Here is a 17,404-nt window from a genome sequence, read left to right on the forward strand (position 1 = left end):
ACTAGTGTGTAGTTAGGGCTGAAGTACCATACCAACTTCCCTTATGCCTGAACTAACGCTATTCGGAAATAAAACTATCAGTCAAATATGTCTGTGCTTTCTTTACTGGGAGAATTATGGTTCCCATTCTGTAGTTATCACCATTTCTGCCTGCTTCACAAATGAAACCATCCTTATTTCCCCTCATCTGCTGCCCTGCTGAGCAAAGAAAGAAGAACTACTGTGCAGGATACCCTCAAACAGTTCTTCAGTGTTCACTTACTGTGGTGGACTGTGTATGTACATTCAAGTACCAAGTGGAATGAAAATATCTAAAAAAACAAGCAAACAAAAACAAAAAGCAAACAAAAAAACCCAACTGTTTCTTTTACTCATTGTATTCCTTTCTCTAGAAGAGACAACAAAATACTCCTTACCCATAATAGCTAGCATTTCTGACAGAGACAAAACAGTGGCATTGTAGAACTGTGAAATGTCTGGATGCAAACAGACAACAGGCAAAGAGGAACAGCTCCTCTGCGCGTGTCTGATAATGAAATAAACAAGCTTTCCTTAATCAATACTGTGGTGTTTTTTTTGTTTGGTTGTTTTTTTTCCTGCAAGACACTGGCTGTATGAATTTTGAACTTTGTTCCACATTTTTGAACTTGTAACCACACTTTGTTTTTAAATTTAATCAACGTTCTGAGAAAAAAAACAAAAACAAACAAAAAACAACAGCAAGCTTTCTTGCCTGGGTTTTGCACTCTGCCAGATCTGATAGCAACATCGTTAAATGAATTGTTCTCCAACACTTAAAATGACACAAAATGACAAAATCTTGCAAAGGCATTTCCTCACTGTCATAACAAATACATTTTCCAGTATGTAAGAACTGCATACATGCTTGCAAACAACAATACAACCTCTGACTGAAGCCTCAAAAAGGAACTATCTTTTTGAGAAACTAAGCTCATTACAGAGGATTACATTTACCATTACTCTTGAAGAAAGAGTAAAAACGATGAGAAGTTAAATAAAATGTAATAAGAAAATAACAGTTATATGAATTTTATTCTCCTGAAGCAAGTATAGGAAAGAACATCACAAATGCCCCTAGTGAAAATACTCCCATATTTTGTACTGTGACATCAGAACTGAAAACCACCAACACTTAAATTCAAACAAAACCTCTGAAAAGCCATCCCTGCACGTAGATGGCGCAAAATCTTGATGAATCCTTCAACCCCACCTTTTGTTTGTAAGGGAAAAGAGGACATGAGAAACAAACCAACAACAGGAATAAAAGAAAACAGTACAGAGCCTTGATGAAGGCACAGGACCACTGATTTCTTACTGTTGGCTGCTGCCAGCCTGGTACTCTGTCTGCCTTTTCTCTTTTCTCAATTCTGAACATTGAAAAAACCAACAAACTCAGCCAAACTAACCAAGCCAAAGGAAAAAACAACACAAAATAGTAAACAAAACAAACAAAACCCCATGTAAACAAACACAAATAACCACAGTTATTTTTAAATTAATTTCCACTTACCAAGGATTATTGAGCACTGACTTTAACCGTTACATCGTGAATCATCTTGGTTTTGCGCTACGAGAACCACATGGCATAAAAAAAAAAAGCCTCTGTAAGATAATAAATTACCTTTGAGGAGACCAGACTTGCATGAACTTTTGTGCAAAGGAATGTAAGTTCCATCACAATGTACATCAGCTGACTTAAAGTATGCAGAGCACGGTTACACATAAGCACAGGTTCTCCCTACAGGAAGTGCCTACATGTAATTACAATGACACATAAAAAACTGCCATAATGTCACTCAACATACATTCACCAGAACAAACTTGTTCTCCTAATTCCAAATCTAATGCAGAAAGTTTAACGACCCAGTTTAATCTTCAGCTTGTGGAAATCATCTATCAGGACTGTTACAAAGACTGCCACACGAACCACATGAATATCAACTGACAACATCTAAATTAAGAAATAAGCCAGTAAATGCACAGTCCATCCACCCTCTCCCCAGCCCAGAATTCTGTTCACTGGTCCATAGATCAGAGCAGCTTCGCTACAAGAAAGCAGCCTGGGTGAGTCATGGTTTTATTTATCTTAACAACTCTTTACAATTAAAGCGACAAATCTGCATTACCGGACCATTCAAATTGCAAAACTAACATCCTTTGGAACCAGACTTCCCAAATCAGACATTGGTGTTGATGAATCATTCCTTATAGCCAGATGATCAATGTTTTATTTGGAAAATAAATATAATTCCAGCTGTAGCACTTTACAGTGAACATCTCAACAAAACACCACTTCTCAATGGCACACGCTAGCTTTGTGGGATAGCTCTTCTGACAGCTCAAATCACATCATTTCTTAAAACTGTATTTGGTAGTCAAGGCAGACACAATATCCCTGTAAGGAGTATCTGAGTCGGATTTGGTCCTCGGTATGAAACACAGTCGGCGAAAGGTCGGAGAACGGAGCAACAGGTTGTGTGAGAGTCCCATGAAGCTGGAGGACAACCAGTACAACGCCATGGACTGCAACAAGACAAACACGAGTTCAGCCTCCCCAGGTGTAACTGAGACACCTCTTCACAAACCACAACCACATTCCTACTTAGGAGAAAAATAACGAACCTAAACTAAATGCATTCCACTCAGAAACGATAGCTTCCATTTCAAATGTATGATTTTCTACTCAACTATTCTGGGAGAAAAATGTCATTTACATTGAAGTTTGACAACAGTTCGTAAATTAATTCATACCGAAGATGCTTAAATGCCTGCGTTTCAGACTGAATAAAGCTGATGAGACAACAATATGCACTGCTTCATATACCACTGCAAAAGCATTCCAAGTAAAACGTGAGTAAGAACGAGAGCTGTTTTAAGAGGGATGTGGAAAATTTCCCAGTCTGCAAAAATAAGGTCTTCTCTTCTTACAGGAGGCGAATATGTACATACCAAAGCTTCAGCTACATTTCCTTATATAAACACTCCCTCTCATTTCTGAAATCACAAAAGGCTGCTAGCCCTCTGAATTTCTTTCCAAACCACTTGTTTGAGAAAATAATGTTCAGAAACAGTAACTCTGCAGGTTCTTCACCCCTGAACAAAAATAGCCCAGTGTGTTCAAGCACACACTCAGACTAAAGGAACAACGTAACGGAGATTATTAAGTAAAGATTATTTTTTATGACATACAAAAATTATTTTAGACATGCAAATTACAAGAGATCTATTAAACAGACCAGGCATTTGGGCCATTCTTTAAGCACAATAGGAACTGGGACACAACAGTCACAGGTGAAAGGACACGGCATTAAATAAACTCCATACATACCGAGGGGACCGTTGCAGCAACAGGGATCATGACTACTGACAACACTCTAAAGAAATTTGTAGCAAGCTTCTGGAACCTGGAAGCTTCCAGTTTTTGCGAAGCAAAGATCTGAAAGGGAAGAAGGAAGAAGCCCACAGTTATAAAAGAAAGTTCTTTTAGAAACAACTAAAATGAGAATGAAAGGACAACAGCAAAGTTTCCTGTAACCCTGTGTTCTTGTTCACTTGTTATTTTCATTTTCTAATTATCCATTTCAGTTAGCATCTTCCCCTGGCTTCATGTTTGATATTATTAGTCCTCTGTAGCAAAAAACTGTACCAACCAACAAAGCACTCTTCTAACTAATTTCTAAGCAATGTTTTAAAAAACTACAATGGCACATCCAAAATTACCAACAGCTACTCCCCAAGCACAGCCCTCCCATAAGGGGCTACAAGGAGGAAGAAGATACAGTGGCTAAATAACAGAAAGAAAACAGAATCAAGCCTAAAGTCTCCAATGACATTTATTCTCATAAGACAGTCTCAGTCTACGTGTCATAGACAACAATGAAGCAACAATAAAACCCAGATGATGAAGAGTTTGATTAAGGCAAAGATTAATAAAAACCTTTTCCATTGAAAAAAAAAAAGTGGGAAATTAAGACTATTATTAGAGATGTATTTGTTTACTCATCTCCCCAACTATATTTGAAAGTTCTGGATTTTACAATACGTTAAGATCAAATAATAATATTAAATTTGACCATAATGCACTAACAAAGCATTCCTGGGGTGCATTTTCATGCTTCAAAAGCAAGGAGCTCATTAAAGCATCCTTTTAAGAGTAACTTCAGAGGTGAGAGTAAACTTTATGGAGGTTCGGGTAAAGCAAATAAAGTTTCTCAATTTCTTTTGTGTCATGTTAGAATTAATCATTTCCAAACAAGACAGACACACGCACACAGAATCATTAAGCTATTCTTCAGTTCTGATCAATGCATTTAAAGCAGTCACAATCTTAACAACATTACTGTGTTTTATAAATGGGTAACCCTGTCTCAAAATTCTGCAATAAATTATCCTTTTGGAATTATCCTGTTTATTCCACCAACATACCTCCACTATCAGCAAGTTCAAGAGTCCAAGTGAAACTGGCATAATCCACGTGGAATCTGGTGCTGTGAGGTCTGTAAACCACAACGTTCCACCTGTCGAGAACTGTTCTTGAACTGAAACAACAGTGTAAAGAACATATGGAATTAAGCATGATTTTTCACCTCAAGTTAGTCAGAACTGGGCCAAGTGTTGCAGTGAAATCATCCAAGTTCCCAGGAGCATCTTATCTATGTAATAAATGTTATTAGAACAAAAATGTTTTATGTGAAAGACCACGTTGAGGATTTCACTAGCAACATAAGTTAAAAATAGTAGAACACACAAGTGAGATGCAGGCTGGATTGTGACAGCCACTGAATCAGATCAGCCAGTGATAAAGATTATGTGGATCTGAACAAACTTCACAAGCCAAAAGAAAACCATGCAGTGCAGGAACCTACAGTGACTGTTTGTGGATCTGAAGTAATAACATTTTACTTAGCAACACTTGCTGCCTTTTATTTTTTTTTAGATACCAAATGGTAACCTGTCCCCTAAAATGCCAGAATTGCTCCTTAAAAACCCCAAACATTCACCCTGTATTTATCTCTTACGTGAAACTTCATATAAAAGAAACAAATATGATTAATAGTGAACACAACGCTGCATGGGTAGCATTACTATCTAAATAAGCTTATGTTGTGTGCAGAAAAATTCAAAGAGATTTTTTTCTAGTAACTGTCTTCAGTAGACCACAATACAAATAAACATCTGTATGACCTAACAAAATGTTTCACATTGTTCCCAGAGCTCAGATCCTAATACTGCTTTTAAACAGGCACCCTACAACTACATTATAAATACTGAGAGCATGTAAGCTGAGATCAGCGAAGTGTTTATATAGATCTAGATCCTGTGATCAGCAGCTGACCAGAGAAAAGCAAAGGTGTGGCCTAGAAGCAAGCTCCTTGATTAAACAAACTGTGGCCTACTCTAGCACAACACATACACAATAGCTAAAAAAGGATTTCAAAGGTTTTGATTATTAGATATTTATCTATGTCTAAACTACGCTGTGTTTAAAAACTTAATAATAGTAAAGTAGCTTATACATCAGGGTTGGGAGACCCCGTTCTTTTAACTAAATAAGTACCCCCGTAAACAGAAACTAAATGAAAAAATGACTGTTTTGAGTGTATTTATTCAAATGGATCACCTTCTGAGTTCAAGGCACCAACGCTGCAGTTGCGCAAGGCAAGGGACACACAGACCCACATTGGAATCTGCACCCACACCAATAAAGTGGCTTTGAATGGGTGGCAGTTGTCCCGAATGTACAGTTCTGTAATAATCCTCCGCAGGTTCTTCTTATAATGAAACCTTTTAGAAAGGACAGAAAACAATACAAAACAAACAAAAAGCCACGTTACAATACACATTACAGAATAACTTCTCAAATTCTAAGGCACCGCTGTGCATATCAACTTGACTTAGGTACATGCCTCATCTTCAATCTCCTTTGCCAGTCTCCTTTCCCCTCAACCTGTAGCCCCACTCATACAAGCAACTTTTCACAAGTTACCACATAATCATTGGCTACTAGCAGTAACTTGTCTGATATTTTACTTTGTGGCAATTTTTGCCTGAATGAGTCTATCCCTTTCCCAACACAGAGATCATTGACCAGTTCAGCAGTCTTCAGTAGCCCAGCTAAGATCCACTGCTAATACAAGCAGTACAGCGCTACACTGAGGACCAGAACCATCCAAGCTTAAAAATCCTTGACACGTTCTGATGCTTTAAATAGCTATGGAAACATTTGCCATAAATAATAACAAAATTGCCTAGATTTAGCCCTAAAATCATAAACTTATCAGAAATTCAGAGCTTTAAAATTGTTATGTTGCCTGTTAAGATACATCCAACACAAACGTGTAGTAAGAGCATTAACAAAACCTAACTCTTCAGCAAAAGCTGAGTCTGTTGGCAAGATCTCCCATCTGGAATGTATTTGTAAGGCATATGCAACCATCATCATCTTACCTGGCAACCTTTTCAGACCAACCCAGTTGCTTTCCACGAACAGAAACTTCATAGCGAAGCTGCTCAGCTAGTTCTTTGATCTCAGGCTGCAGATTTTCCAACTAGCTAAACAAAAAGAAATGATGCTTATGAAAAGGCAAACAGTTAAACGTAACAAGCATGTAAAGAGTTAAACTGCAGCTCTTTATAGAGTCAGTCACTGAAGAAAAACGCACCTTTCTCTTCCAGCCAGCCCTTTCCCACCACTATCTCATGGGGAGGGCTTATAAAGTAAGAGAGCAGAGGTAAGATTAAACGTTAGGAAGAATTAGTTTTCTGTGAGGCTCTGCCACAGCTACCCAGAAAGGCTGCGTGGTGCCTAGCCCTGGGTGTGCTGAAGGGTGGGTTGGATGAGAGCAGGGCAATCTGATCCACAGCAAGAGGTCCAGGTGAGCTTTAAGGTCAACTTTATCCACGCTGCAATTACAAGAGCGTAGGAACAGCTCAATAACCCACGCGACGCTCGAGCTCCGACAGCGGCGCTCCTCCACCCGTAGAGCCCGGGGCGCGCGGACCCACCTTGGCCAGGAGGCGGCCTTGGTGCGCGGCCAGCGGCAAAGTGACGGCGCTGCGGAGCAGGGCGCCGCCGCACACAATGGCGGCCCACCACGGGAGCCCCGCGGCCGCCTGCAGCGCCACCAGCCCGTCTTCCGCCCAGTGCACGGGGACCGACTGCGCCAGCCGCTCGTACCAGCCGCCGCTCGGCGACGGAGACCCCGCCGCGACCGTCAACCGAGCGACGGCCGCGCCGCTCAGCCGCCGGCTGGAAGCGCTCTGCCTCAGGGGCCGCGCGAGCCGCCACATGGCTCACGGTCACGGCGCGCGCAGCTCCCGCCGCACAGGGAAAAGGCGCCTCCCGTCGTCGCGCACGCGCCTGAGGCAGCGCGCTTAGTCGCCGCCATGTTGGGTGCGGGCAGGAGGAAGGGCGTTTGCCTGCCCCTACGTCACTGCGGGCTGCTGAAACGCGCACTGGGGAGCGAACTGCGCCAACTTACCTCTTCCCTGAGTTGCGCTAGTTAATATTGGTTTTGTCCTTTAAAAAAAAAAAAGACCTGCCAGGTCTCAAAAGAGTATGTTCCTTTTTTTATTGGTCAAATAAAATGCAGTACAGTTGAAATATAAAAAAAATGTATCTGAAAGAAAATGCTCCTAGTACAGACTTTCACAGCAGACCCCAAGATTTTGTTTTGCAAGCCCCCTGCCACAGATGTAGCATCGAGCCTGAGCTCCCCTGGCCCACAGTTGGATTTTTCTAGTCAACAAAATAACATATGTCAAGAAACCACATCCTAAAACTCTGTTCTTTTGACCCATGGAATACATTGCTGTAATAAATGGCGAGTGGTATTGGTCAGAAGGATTATTTCAGAATAAGAATGCAAAGAATCCTAATTAGCACTGAAGCAGTAAACAAGATTCTAAGGGAGGGCTTGAGGTCACAGAGAAGACCTGAATGGCACTATTCTTCACTCATAGTAAGGTGCTAAAATGGAATTGCAACCTTATTTCATAGCAAATCTTCAGTGTGGCATCTATTTTGATACAACCTGCTGTTCAGACAACCTACGTCAGGTAAGTAGCTGGAAAAATGAACTTGCTTACTTAGTACATCACGTATATAGGGACATCAGTACATGCAAAACTTACTCTTTTTTTCTTCTCAGAAATAGCAGGATTTTTTTTTTAAAAGGCAGCACTTTTCTTTGGAAAAGTATTTTTCTTCCCTCTGGCTACTTAAGAATTACCAAAACAAATACAAAATAACACTTCAAAAATTCCTGCCTTAAAAGCAGTTCATGTTTCTAAGTTCATGTTTCTTCCAGGGAATGGAATCCAAGTGACAAGAGCAAGAGAAAACAATCTTCCATTCAGCTACCACCCACACAGAATAACTAGTAACAGATCATGGTGGACCATCTTGTGCATTCAACTTGTAAATGTACTTTAAGTCACACATACACAAACTGTAGTGGAATTTGACTCAAGCTTTGCATGTCACTGCTGACATACAGGACCCAAGAATTTGTTTCCAGGTACTGGTGTTTGCTCCATGACTGTAAGTGAAGAAAGTGACAGTAAGGAATTATTCATTGGACTTCTCAAGAGAAACCTTAACCGGTCAACAATCCAGTTCAGAACAAGACACTACAGTACACAAAGCCACTTATTCTGAAATAAGCCTTCACTTGGAGCCAGTTTTCATCAGTGAAGCTCTACTGTAAGAGCAAGTTAATATTCTTGCCCTTGAAGTAACACATACAGAGTATGTATGTCTTGAAATGACTTTTGCAGGCAAAGGAAGGAATTGGAGGAACAGAAACTCTGAGAACACTCAAGGAACAGAAGAGACCTAGCTGCATCAACCCAACGATAAGTTTTCAATAGATGTTGCAGTGTGTCACATTTACCTCCTTTACTGGGCAACTCTTCATGTACCAAACATCTGTTTTCTCAAGCACTTTAGTCTGAACAGCTTTCCATGTAAGAAAATTGTTAGCTCTTAATATCTGGTTACAACTGATGTACACCTTCTCAAAAAAAAAAAAATCCAACACACATTTGGAAAGAACCCTCTGATAATGCCCAGTTTTTACACTGTACTTAAATTACACAAGTAGAAAAGTTATGCTTATTAATAGTTTAATGTATGAAGGAAACATCCAGATTTCTGAATATGAAGGTACATATCTCACATTAATTTAAGTCTACATAAAGTAGAGCCTCTATACTGACATATTGAAATTTACTTTCTGCTTAGCCATTTGTTATGTAAACAATTGTACATTTATTTGCCATTCTAAAACTTCAGGATCAAGTTTACATAATTTTGCTAAATTTCTGTGTTTGCTCAGAAGCAGTTTACAGTACTAAAACCAACCAGCCAAAGAACAGCTTCAACAGAAAATTATGTCAAAAAAAAAAAAAAAAAGAAAAAGGAAAGAATAAAGGCTAACTAAGTTGAAACGTATGATGGTGGGGAATGGGCAGTCACAATGTTCACAGAAAAAGGTCAGTTAGTAAGTTCTTCTGCAAAAAGCCTACACACTTCAGTCAAGCACATCAGTAGAATGATCTGGGAGCACATAAACTGTTTCTGCCATTTTTATTTTCCTCTGGAAAAAGGAATCTCAAGTCTAGCATGTTGATCCCACTCAGCCAAGTTGGTTCATATGCACACTGTTCATGTGAGGCGTCCAAGTTCCAGTCCATACCTGAAAGAGTTAACTTAGTATCACATATCAACAGTTTCAACTCAAAGTTCTTCAGAAATCAAAACCACACTGCAACGAAGTGAATTCCAACATCAGTAAACATAGCAATCAGTCATGAATAAGCTACAGTGATTCACTTTCATCATGTGTTTTTGAGAGACCTCTAGCTTTCAGAGCAAAAGGCTACCTTTCCTCTTTACCTCAAAGTTCAGAAGACTGAGAAATAGACACTTTTCAATCGTTTTCTCCCAGTGCATAAACTAAGCTCCAGGAAAACTCAAGTGTAACAAAGTAGAGCCATTTCTTGAGGATACAGTTGGCTATGTGTTTTGCTTGTGCATCTGTCAGTATGACAGAAACCAGTGTATAATTATCAAAAAACATGGAAATTAGTGTAAAAATGACCAATGATAAGGTCTTGTCTACAACACAACCAAAGAAGCTTATCTGCAGTAATTAATCAGGTGTCTACTTCAGACTCAGCTGGAATAAGACATCCTAATTCTCAAGTACACTTTAAATTATATTAACTTACTGATGCTATTTTTTATACTGCATGTCAGCTTAAACTTATTTTTGGATAGATAACTGATGTTTACAGGTTGTCTTTATGCTTTTAATAGAGGTACAAAGCAAAAAAAAAAAAAAACACCTTAAGAAACAAGCGAAAATGGGATATGTTTTTTTCTTTTCCCCTCAACTTTCTACCAGCTAGGATCTTCATGACATGGTTTCCTAAGCTAGTACAAAACTGCAAATGTAAGAACAAAAAACCATTACCGTCTGAGGCCCATTATTTTCTGTGGAATTTGAAACCATCTTTATTAGTGAGTTCCAAGATGGGTCAGCAGCATGAGGCCCATTAAATATTGGGCCCCCAGTACCATCTGTGATGGGGGCTACTGGAGGAATCATTGCATTCCCATATACAGAGAAAGGCATACCCTTAAGAGGGAAGAAAGAGACAAGCATCAGTATGTACTCACAAATGTTACTCCTATTAAACATACATAGTAAAGGAGGACTCTACATTAAAGACATTGTCTTGAAGTGTTAAGAAGCAGCCTGAATTTAAGAATAATCTTTCTTGCACGTATTTATTACATAATGGGGGCATAATGATATTTTGCTAGCTTATGCAATACAGTTCACAGATGCTGAACTGCATAGCAAGCAATATCTCATGTCCTCTATCTGCCAGACCCACAGATGTAGAAAAAACAAGCAGTACAGCACATATAAAATACAAGAGGATCATTACCCCAACTTTTGGGAAGTCCATGTATCCTGCAGGAACGGGCTGATGGAATGTACCAGAAGGTGTTATGATTCCCGTGCTGTCTCTTTCCATGGCTTGGTGTGAAAACACACCTGGATCAGACATGGGCCTGTGGATCATGTGGCTCCCCATTCCACTGTGACACCAGTCCACTTTATCTAACAACAGACCAACACAGAAACAACATCATACTTAACACCCACTAATGATGTTTACCAGTATTAACATTTGTACACTGTAACATTTATAGAAATTACATTTGCTCTGTTTACAGTTCCCACACATCCACCTGCACAAAATTTCATTCTAACTTAGAGCACAGAACTTTGTTTGCATTCTTTCACAATTTTTTTCCCCACGAACTCAAAGGTTCTTACGATAAACAGAAGCACGGAATGACCACCTATATGTGTCTCTTATGTTCTAACCTCATGAATTCACTAGAGGCAACTTAGTACTGTCAAGTACGTATCTCAGACATCCAAGTCAGTGTTAGTACTGTCAAGTACGTATCTCAGACATCCAAGTCAGTGTTAGTACTGTCAAGTACGTATCTCAGACATCCAAGTCAGTGTTAGTACTGTCAAGTACGTATCTCAGACATCCAAGTCAGTGTTTTTCAAAATCATAGGAATATTTCTGAAACCATCCTAATTCTCAGTAAGAGTCAATTTCATTCAAAGCTGAAAACCAAATGCTGAAATAATACTGAAGTGAAAACAAAGCAACATTACAAAGCAAAAAAGGGAAACAATTGCAATTAGAAGATGCAAGAAAAAACATTCAACTCCTGAAGTCTTAACAATGGCTAGCATATCACTACAGAGATGAGGCAAACACTGAACAAAAAAGAAACCCAAAGCTTTGGATACACCCTATTATGCACTTAGGGAAAAAATGAGAGGAATGTTCACTGTCAGCCTACCAAAACCCCTAAGAGATGTTTTGAATGCTCATTTAAACAGTGGAACAGGTTATTCAGAGTTTGTTTTTTTTTTATCCTTAAAGGTTTCCAAGATGAGACTGAATAAAGGCCTGAGTAACCCTGTATGACCTCACAGCAAATCCGGTTTAGTGCAGATATTTGAGATGACTTCTAGAGGTTCCATCCAACATGATCTTATCCCAAGTGAGGGGAAAAAAATAATCCATTAACTTAAAAAGAAAAAAAACAGACTCATAAATTGCATCTAAGAGTGCTATTTGCTGAGAAAACCTGTGCCCTTGTCCCAACTGTAACATAAAAGTTGAATAAACTCTGATATACTGAATTCCATGAGCCTGCTGTAGTCTACTGACTCATGTCAGCAAACAGTAAATGGTGTGACAAAATAATGAACGCATACTTTCATCTTCCCCTCTTCCCAAATCAACTGAATCCTCAAATCAGCTCATCCCTGTACGACACAGTCTTACCTCCTTTGTTATGACTGTCTTTGCATAAAAAGCCTTCACAGCCAGGGTGTTTCAAAACAGGAAGATTTACTGTGACCTTGCTAGAACAATCAAGTGGACTGTACAGCGAATACAAGTGCTTGCTCCACCTCCCTTTGAAAAACGGCCTCTTTGAAACACACTTCTGCATCATCTTTCAGCTCCAGAGTAAAAACAGGAAAAGACAATACTGGTGTAAACTAGAAGCACGTGGATTTCTGTTAACACTACATACCTTGATTGCCACCTATACCTTCGAAGGACCAGATACCACTATGTCCCACTGGAGCAGCTAAGTTGCTCCCAATAACAGATGGAGTAGAAGTTCCAGTTTGTCTAATACGTGCAGACCTTTCAGTCCCAATTGGAACAGGAACTTTTCTGTCCTGAGAAACATTACTGGACTTTTCTGATCCCAAGGACACTGCTGAAGGAGTGGGAGATTGTGTTCTTACTCCAGAAGACACCGATTGAGCAGGAGATTCTACAGAAAAGTAACACGCATATTTAATAACAACAGCCAGACCTTCACCCCCATTGCTACGCTCCTATCCTTTAACATCAAAGTATACACTGAAAATAGAAACAGACAGCTTATTAGCACAACGTTCATACAGCAGATACTTCAACATAACTTTAACAGTTTTACCAACATATCACAGAGACATTCAATATCTATTTAGTTTCTTACACAAAACAAGTACTATCCTGTCCTATTAGCCCTGCCAGCTAGTAGACACGCACTGCAACAGACTGTTCCAAGTTTAAACTAACCATTATTGTGCACCAACAAAAGGATTTGAGGATTATATTCAAAAGAATAGCTAAAATTTATCTTTTTTTTAAATCTTGAGATGCTGTTGTTGTTTTTGTTTTTATATTCATCACTAAAACAGATTGTTTTCTGAATAAGTCAGCATTCAATAGAATTCTTTTCTTCTTCTGCCCAAAAACTCTGCTGCATAAGCAGTAGTGAAAGAAGGTACCAGAACTTGCCGTAAGCCTCCCTGGAAACGCATCACACAGCTTTGTTTTAACAACATCAAAAATACCAGCTTATCTGTAGAACTGGCCTTAGTAAAATATCCTAACAGGATTTACACTACTCACACTTAGAACAATACCCTCACAAAAATATCACATACAGTAGCATTCTAGGGTTAGTGGCAACTAGAATAAGCAACTCCAATGCCATGACAGTATCACAGCTGTTAAAAAAGCCTCCCTAAAATAGAAGTATTAATAGGTAGCAGTAATTGGCACCAGAAAACTGCTTTCTTTTTTGTTTTGTTTAAATACAATAGCTTCTCAGCTACTTCCTGCTGACTAGAACTCACCATTTGATGCTGATGAACATGGAGGCAATAAACTAAGTGGGGAAAAATGCTGTCTGTTAAAATTAGCAGCTGCAGGTGCTCCACCAAGAGGCGCCCCAGGTGCATATATCTGACCTCCCGAAAGATTTGAGGCAAAGTTACCCAGGTGTGTAGATGAAGGTGTTACAGGAGCATAGGGTGAATCCATACTGACAATACCTAAAAAGAGAAATTGGCAGAAGCAACTCCCATTATTGCCAGATGAAAAAAATCTCCCATTTAAGGGAAAAAAGGAAAACTTAAACCCAACCAGTCACAATTTTCTCCTGTTATTTTCAATATAATTGGAAGTCTTAAGCTCCATGCTTCATGAGTCTTGACAATATGCAGCAATTATGTCATACGTAAATCACAAACTGTGTTACTATACGGACACCTTAAATGGAAATACAGGACATAATATGCATGCCCTGATATAGAGGACATCAGAAAGATAACCCATCATTTTACTACAACTTAACTTTTGTAGGTTTAGAAACCAAGATTTCATACAGGGGAAAGCAGAAATAATACTGAAAATCTGAAGGTTTATCATACACATTTTATCTTGCTAGAAAACAATGATGTGTATATACATCTTTTATATAATCAAGACTGAAGTTTTGTTTTACAAACTCAGGGATACATTTTCACTCGCTAAGAATGACAAAATGACCAAGAGGCAGCAATTCTACAAGAGCCCTCTCTAGCTGAGGTATCTAGATTGTAGACGTTATTTACCCCTTAATCTCCTCAAAGAAGACATGGAAACATCAATCCAAAATGTTACTATGCAAAAAACACTAAGAAAGCTTAATGCTCAGCTGCTGCAGTACCTTGATCTCGTTCTTACTTATAAAGCTATTTTAAAATTATTTTTAGTCATAGCTAGGAAAAGTCATTGACTATTAAGTGGCAGAAGAATAAAACAGTTCAGTATCTGCCTCCTTTTCACCATCCTTTATGGAGGCCCAACTTCTTTTTTCAATCAGATTCTTTAGGTTCTTTAGAAGCTACTTTCTTATTACTAACATGACACACGGCAGATATTTCCAACTATATTTACTGCATCTGCAGGCTTTGGAAATTGCTCAGATCAGCTCTGGAACTACTCAACACCAATGATATTTACACAGCCTGGAAAACTAGCTGTTAAATTTCTCTATTTGTGAGTTAAGCTGTATTACCAACACAGAGATCCTAGTAAAACAAGCACAGATGGTAAGAACTGTGTGGTATGTACTTTCTGAGAGCTACAAATCCTGTGACAACCTCTTGGCTTCTATTTGTGCAGAAGTCTAAAAATCTTGCTACAAGTCCACTTTAAATTGTTTTTTGTTTTTTTTTTAAATTGAATTTAGTATTTGAGATGATATACCTCTCATTAAGTCCACATTAAACATGGATATCCTAACACTTTGAAGAGGAATAAATAGTAAGTTATCAAAAACTAAAATAGTTATTAGTTTGTGGTACAGAAGTGAAAACAACAATAATGTGCTTTGTTATCTCAGCTACTGCAATACAGTGGAATGTCAAAAAGAACACAGCCTCAGTTCTATCAAGCTCATCAGCTGCTAACTACAATGGGATTTGATAGGTGGCACTTAAAAGAAAGATGAACTTAACTACACTTACAGAAACATGATAAATAGTGTTAGAGGCCGCTTTCGCTGCAGGGCAGACATTACTACGACTGATCACAAAAGCTGAGGCAGAAAATAGTAAGCCTTTAAAACAAAAAACATGCAGCGATTATTAGAAGAAAATATCACGTATGAACACAAGTCAGACTTACCTGAGGGACTTGGAGCTGGCCTCTGTAATGGGGGCCTAAAACCTGGGGCTTTGGAAGTATCAGACTGATGCAAAGGCTCTGAATTTGGCAAAAATGAAGACTTTCCTGACAGCATAGACTCTGGTGTTGTCTGAGATGAAACGACAGAACCACCCCAGAAGGCATGAGCAGACGTAGGATTGTTTTCAAACAATGTACTAAATGGCCCAAATGGTAAAGTAGCACTGAAATTGTTACCCATGGACTTGTTCGCTGGATGGGCTGAATTCTGAGAAGCACTTTGTGTACTTAAGGTAGAAGGAAGCTGCACCGAAGAAGGAACACTGGGGGGCCTTTTGATATGATTAACATTGAGGACTGCAACAGAAGAATTTTGCACAGGAGCTGGATTCTTATGGACACTGCCAGTTCCGTGGACAGGCGGTCTGATGGCAGGAGTTTCCATCTTAGCTGCAGGCTGAGAAGACCCCATTGATGTCTGAGACATGGGATAGGTCATCGGGGCATTTGTTGGACCTGCCACAGGAGCAGATGAGCTTGTCGCTGTTAAATTTGGAGGCACAACCATTCGAGGATCTGGTGCAGGAACCTGAGGTTGCTGAAGAGGGGGTCTTGTCTCTTGCAGAGGAGCTCCTGGGGGCTGCTGATGAGCAGGGTGCACAGAAGAACTCCCAGAACCTGTACTGGGCTGCCTACTGTTGGTCGAGCTGCTCGTTTCTACTGCTGGCGGGCTACCCACTTCCTGATCAGATGAAGGTGCACCTTTATTTGGAGAGGCTGCTGCACAGTCTGAAGGACTGCTTCTAGAAACACCTGCTGGCTGTGCCGGAGGAGAAGGCGATGATGGGGAAGATGCAGGGTAGTGTTCTTTGGCAGTAGGAATCGGATACGTGGCATTCGTAGCCGCTGTGCTGGTGTTACTTGCTGTGGTCGTCACTGTGGTTGTTGTGGCATTTGACGTCTTCACAACAGTAACAAAAAGCTGCCTTCTGACTGAAGGTGAACTTGGACTGCCATTTGTAGAAGGACCAGGCACAGTAGAAGCCACTGAACTTGTTGTAGCTGTTGGACTAGCTGTCAAAGAACTTGCTGAATTCACCTGAGAACCACTGCTGTTCTGACTGGTATGGCGAGGCACCATGTGAGGTTTAGGCGAATTGGTAGCTCTTGCGGGGCTCAATGGCCTAACGGGAAACGGACCCCACGTGGACTGAGCTGGTGGGAAAGTACCTCCAAAGTGCGTCATGGGCAACCGAGGCGGACGGATCTGCTGGAAAGTCTGAGCAGCGAGTAAAGCATGTGCAAACTGTGGAGGAGGATATGCTAAGGGAAGAGAGACTTGGAAACCAGGTCGCACATTATTCACTGGATTCTTAATGGTTTTGTGATTAGATGCTGAAGAAATTGCAGGCACGGTGAGTGCGGAGGCAGTCTGAGATGTTGATGAAGCAGCTACGGTGGTCACCTTGATTCCCACAAGAGAACTGTTAGCAGCTGTAGTGGTGGCAGGTGTTGATGACCCTATTTTGGAGTTTGCAGATGAACTTTTCAAGCGGTTCTTTGGAATAAGTTCATCTATTTCTTTATCTGGATCCTTAATCAGAGCATTTATCAACTGTGTGGCCTGCCTTGTTGATTCCGTGCCACCCCTGCAGAACAAAAGGAGAGAAAAAGGGAAGTGAATTTTGAACATCCATACATAAATGTGGTACCTCAAGAATGGGATCCAGCCAATCTCTCTGTCAGGCTAACAGAAAGCAAAAAAGCTGTGAAGCGAGGCTGCCTTTCTTTTTTTGTTGCAGACAGTTACTTATTTTTG

At 40.0% G+C, this 17,404-nt stretch overlaps 2 protein-coding genes across 2 annotated transcripts in view; both read right to left on the reverse strand.

The window, feature by feature from the left end:
• Positions 1-2,226: 2,226 nt before the first annotated feature.
• On the reverse strand, positions 2,227-7,311 carry LOC136048449 (cytochrome c oxidase assembly protein COX18, mitochondrial). The gene is made up of 6 exons (XM_065736101.1): positions 7,027-7,311; positions 6,469-6,569; positions 5,642-5,805; positions 4,447-4,559; positions 3,350-3,457; positions 2,227-2,544 (listed from the first exon to the last, which is right to left on the reverse strand). The coding sequence occupies exons 1-6, from the start codon at positions 7,309-7,311 to the stop codon at positions 2,371-2,373; spliced, it is 945 nt and encodes a 314-aa protein (XP_065592173.1). The 3' UTR covers positions 2,227-2,370.
• Positions 7,312-9,130: 1,819 nt separating this feature from the next.
• The window catches only part of ANKRD17 (ankyrin repeat domain 17), a 79,804-nt gene continuing 71,530 nt past the window's right edge, over positions 9,131-17,404 (reverse strand). Inside the window, exons 29-34 of the mRNA XM_065736785.1 lie at positions 15,586-17,234; positions 13,770-13,967; positions 12,668-12,916; positions 10,981-11,156; positions 10,500-10,664; positions 9,131-9,719 (exon numbers count right to left, since the gene is read on the reverse strand). Coding sequence (XP_065592857.1) covers positions 9,660-9,719; positions 10,500-10,664; positions 10,981-11,156; positions 12,668-12,916; positions 13,770-13,967; positions 15,586-17,234 — 2,497 coding nt within the window. The 3' untranslated portion in view covers positions 9,131-9,659. The remainder of the gene's footprint in view (positions 9,720-10,499; positions 10,665-10,980; positions 11,157-12,667; positions 12,917-13,769; positions 13,968-15,585; positions 17,235-17,404) is intronic.

The sequence above is a fragment of the Cyrtonyx montezumae genome, unplaced genomic scaffold, assembly GCF_038088225.1.
Source record: "Cyrtonyx montezumae isolate F1298 unplaced genomic scaffold, pur_monq_1.0 scaffold_2, whole genome shotgun sequence".
Classification (NCBI taxonomy): Eukaryota; Metazoa; Chordata; class Aves; order Galliformes; family Odontophoridae; genus Cyrtonyx; species Cyrtonyx montezumae.

Excerpts from the sequence above, each read along its gene's own strand:
- LOC136048449 (XM_065736101.1), bottom strand. The coding sequence starts at position 7,311 with ATGTGGCGGCTCGCGCGGCCCCTGAGGCAGAGCGCTTCCAGCCGGCGG. Across the intron at positions 5,806-6,468 it reads TGGTCTGAAAAGGTTGCCAG|GTTTCATTATAAGAAGAACC; the intron begins GTAAGATGATGA and ends CCTTTCTAAAAG. Across the intron at positions 3,458-4,446 it reads TGAACTTGCTGATAGTGGAG|ATCTTTGCTTCGCAAAAACT; the intron begins GTATGTTGGTGG and ends CTTCCCTTTCAG.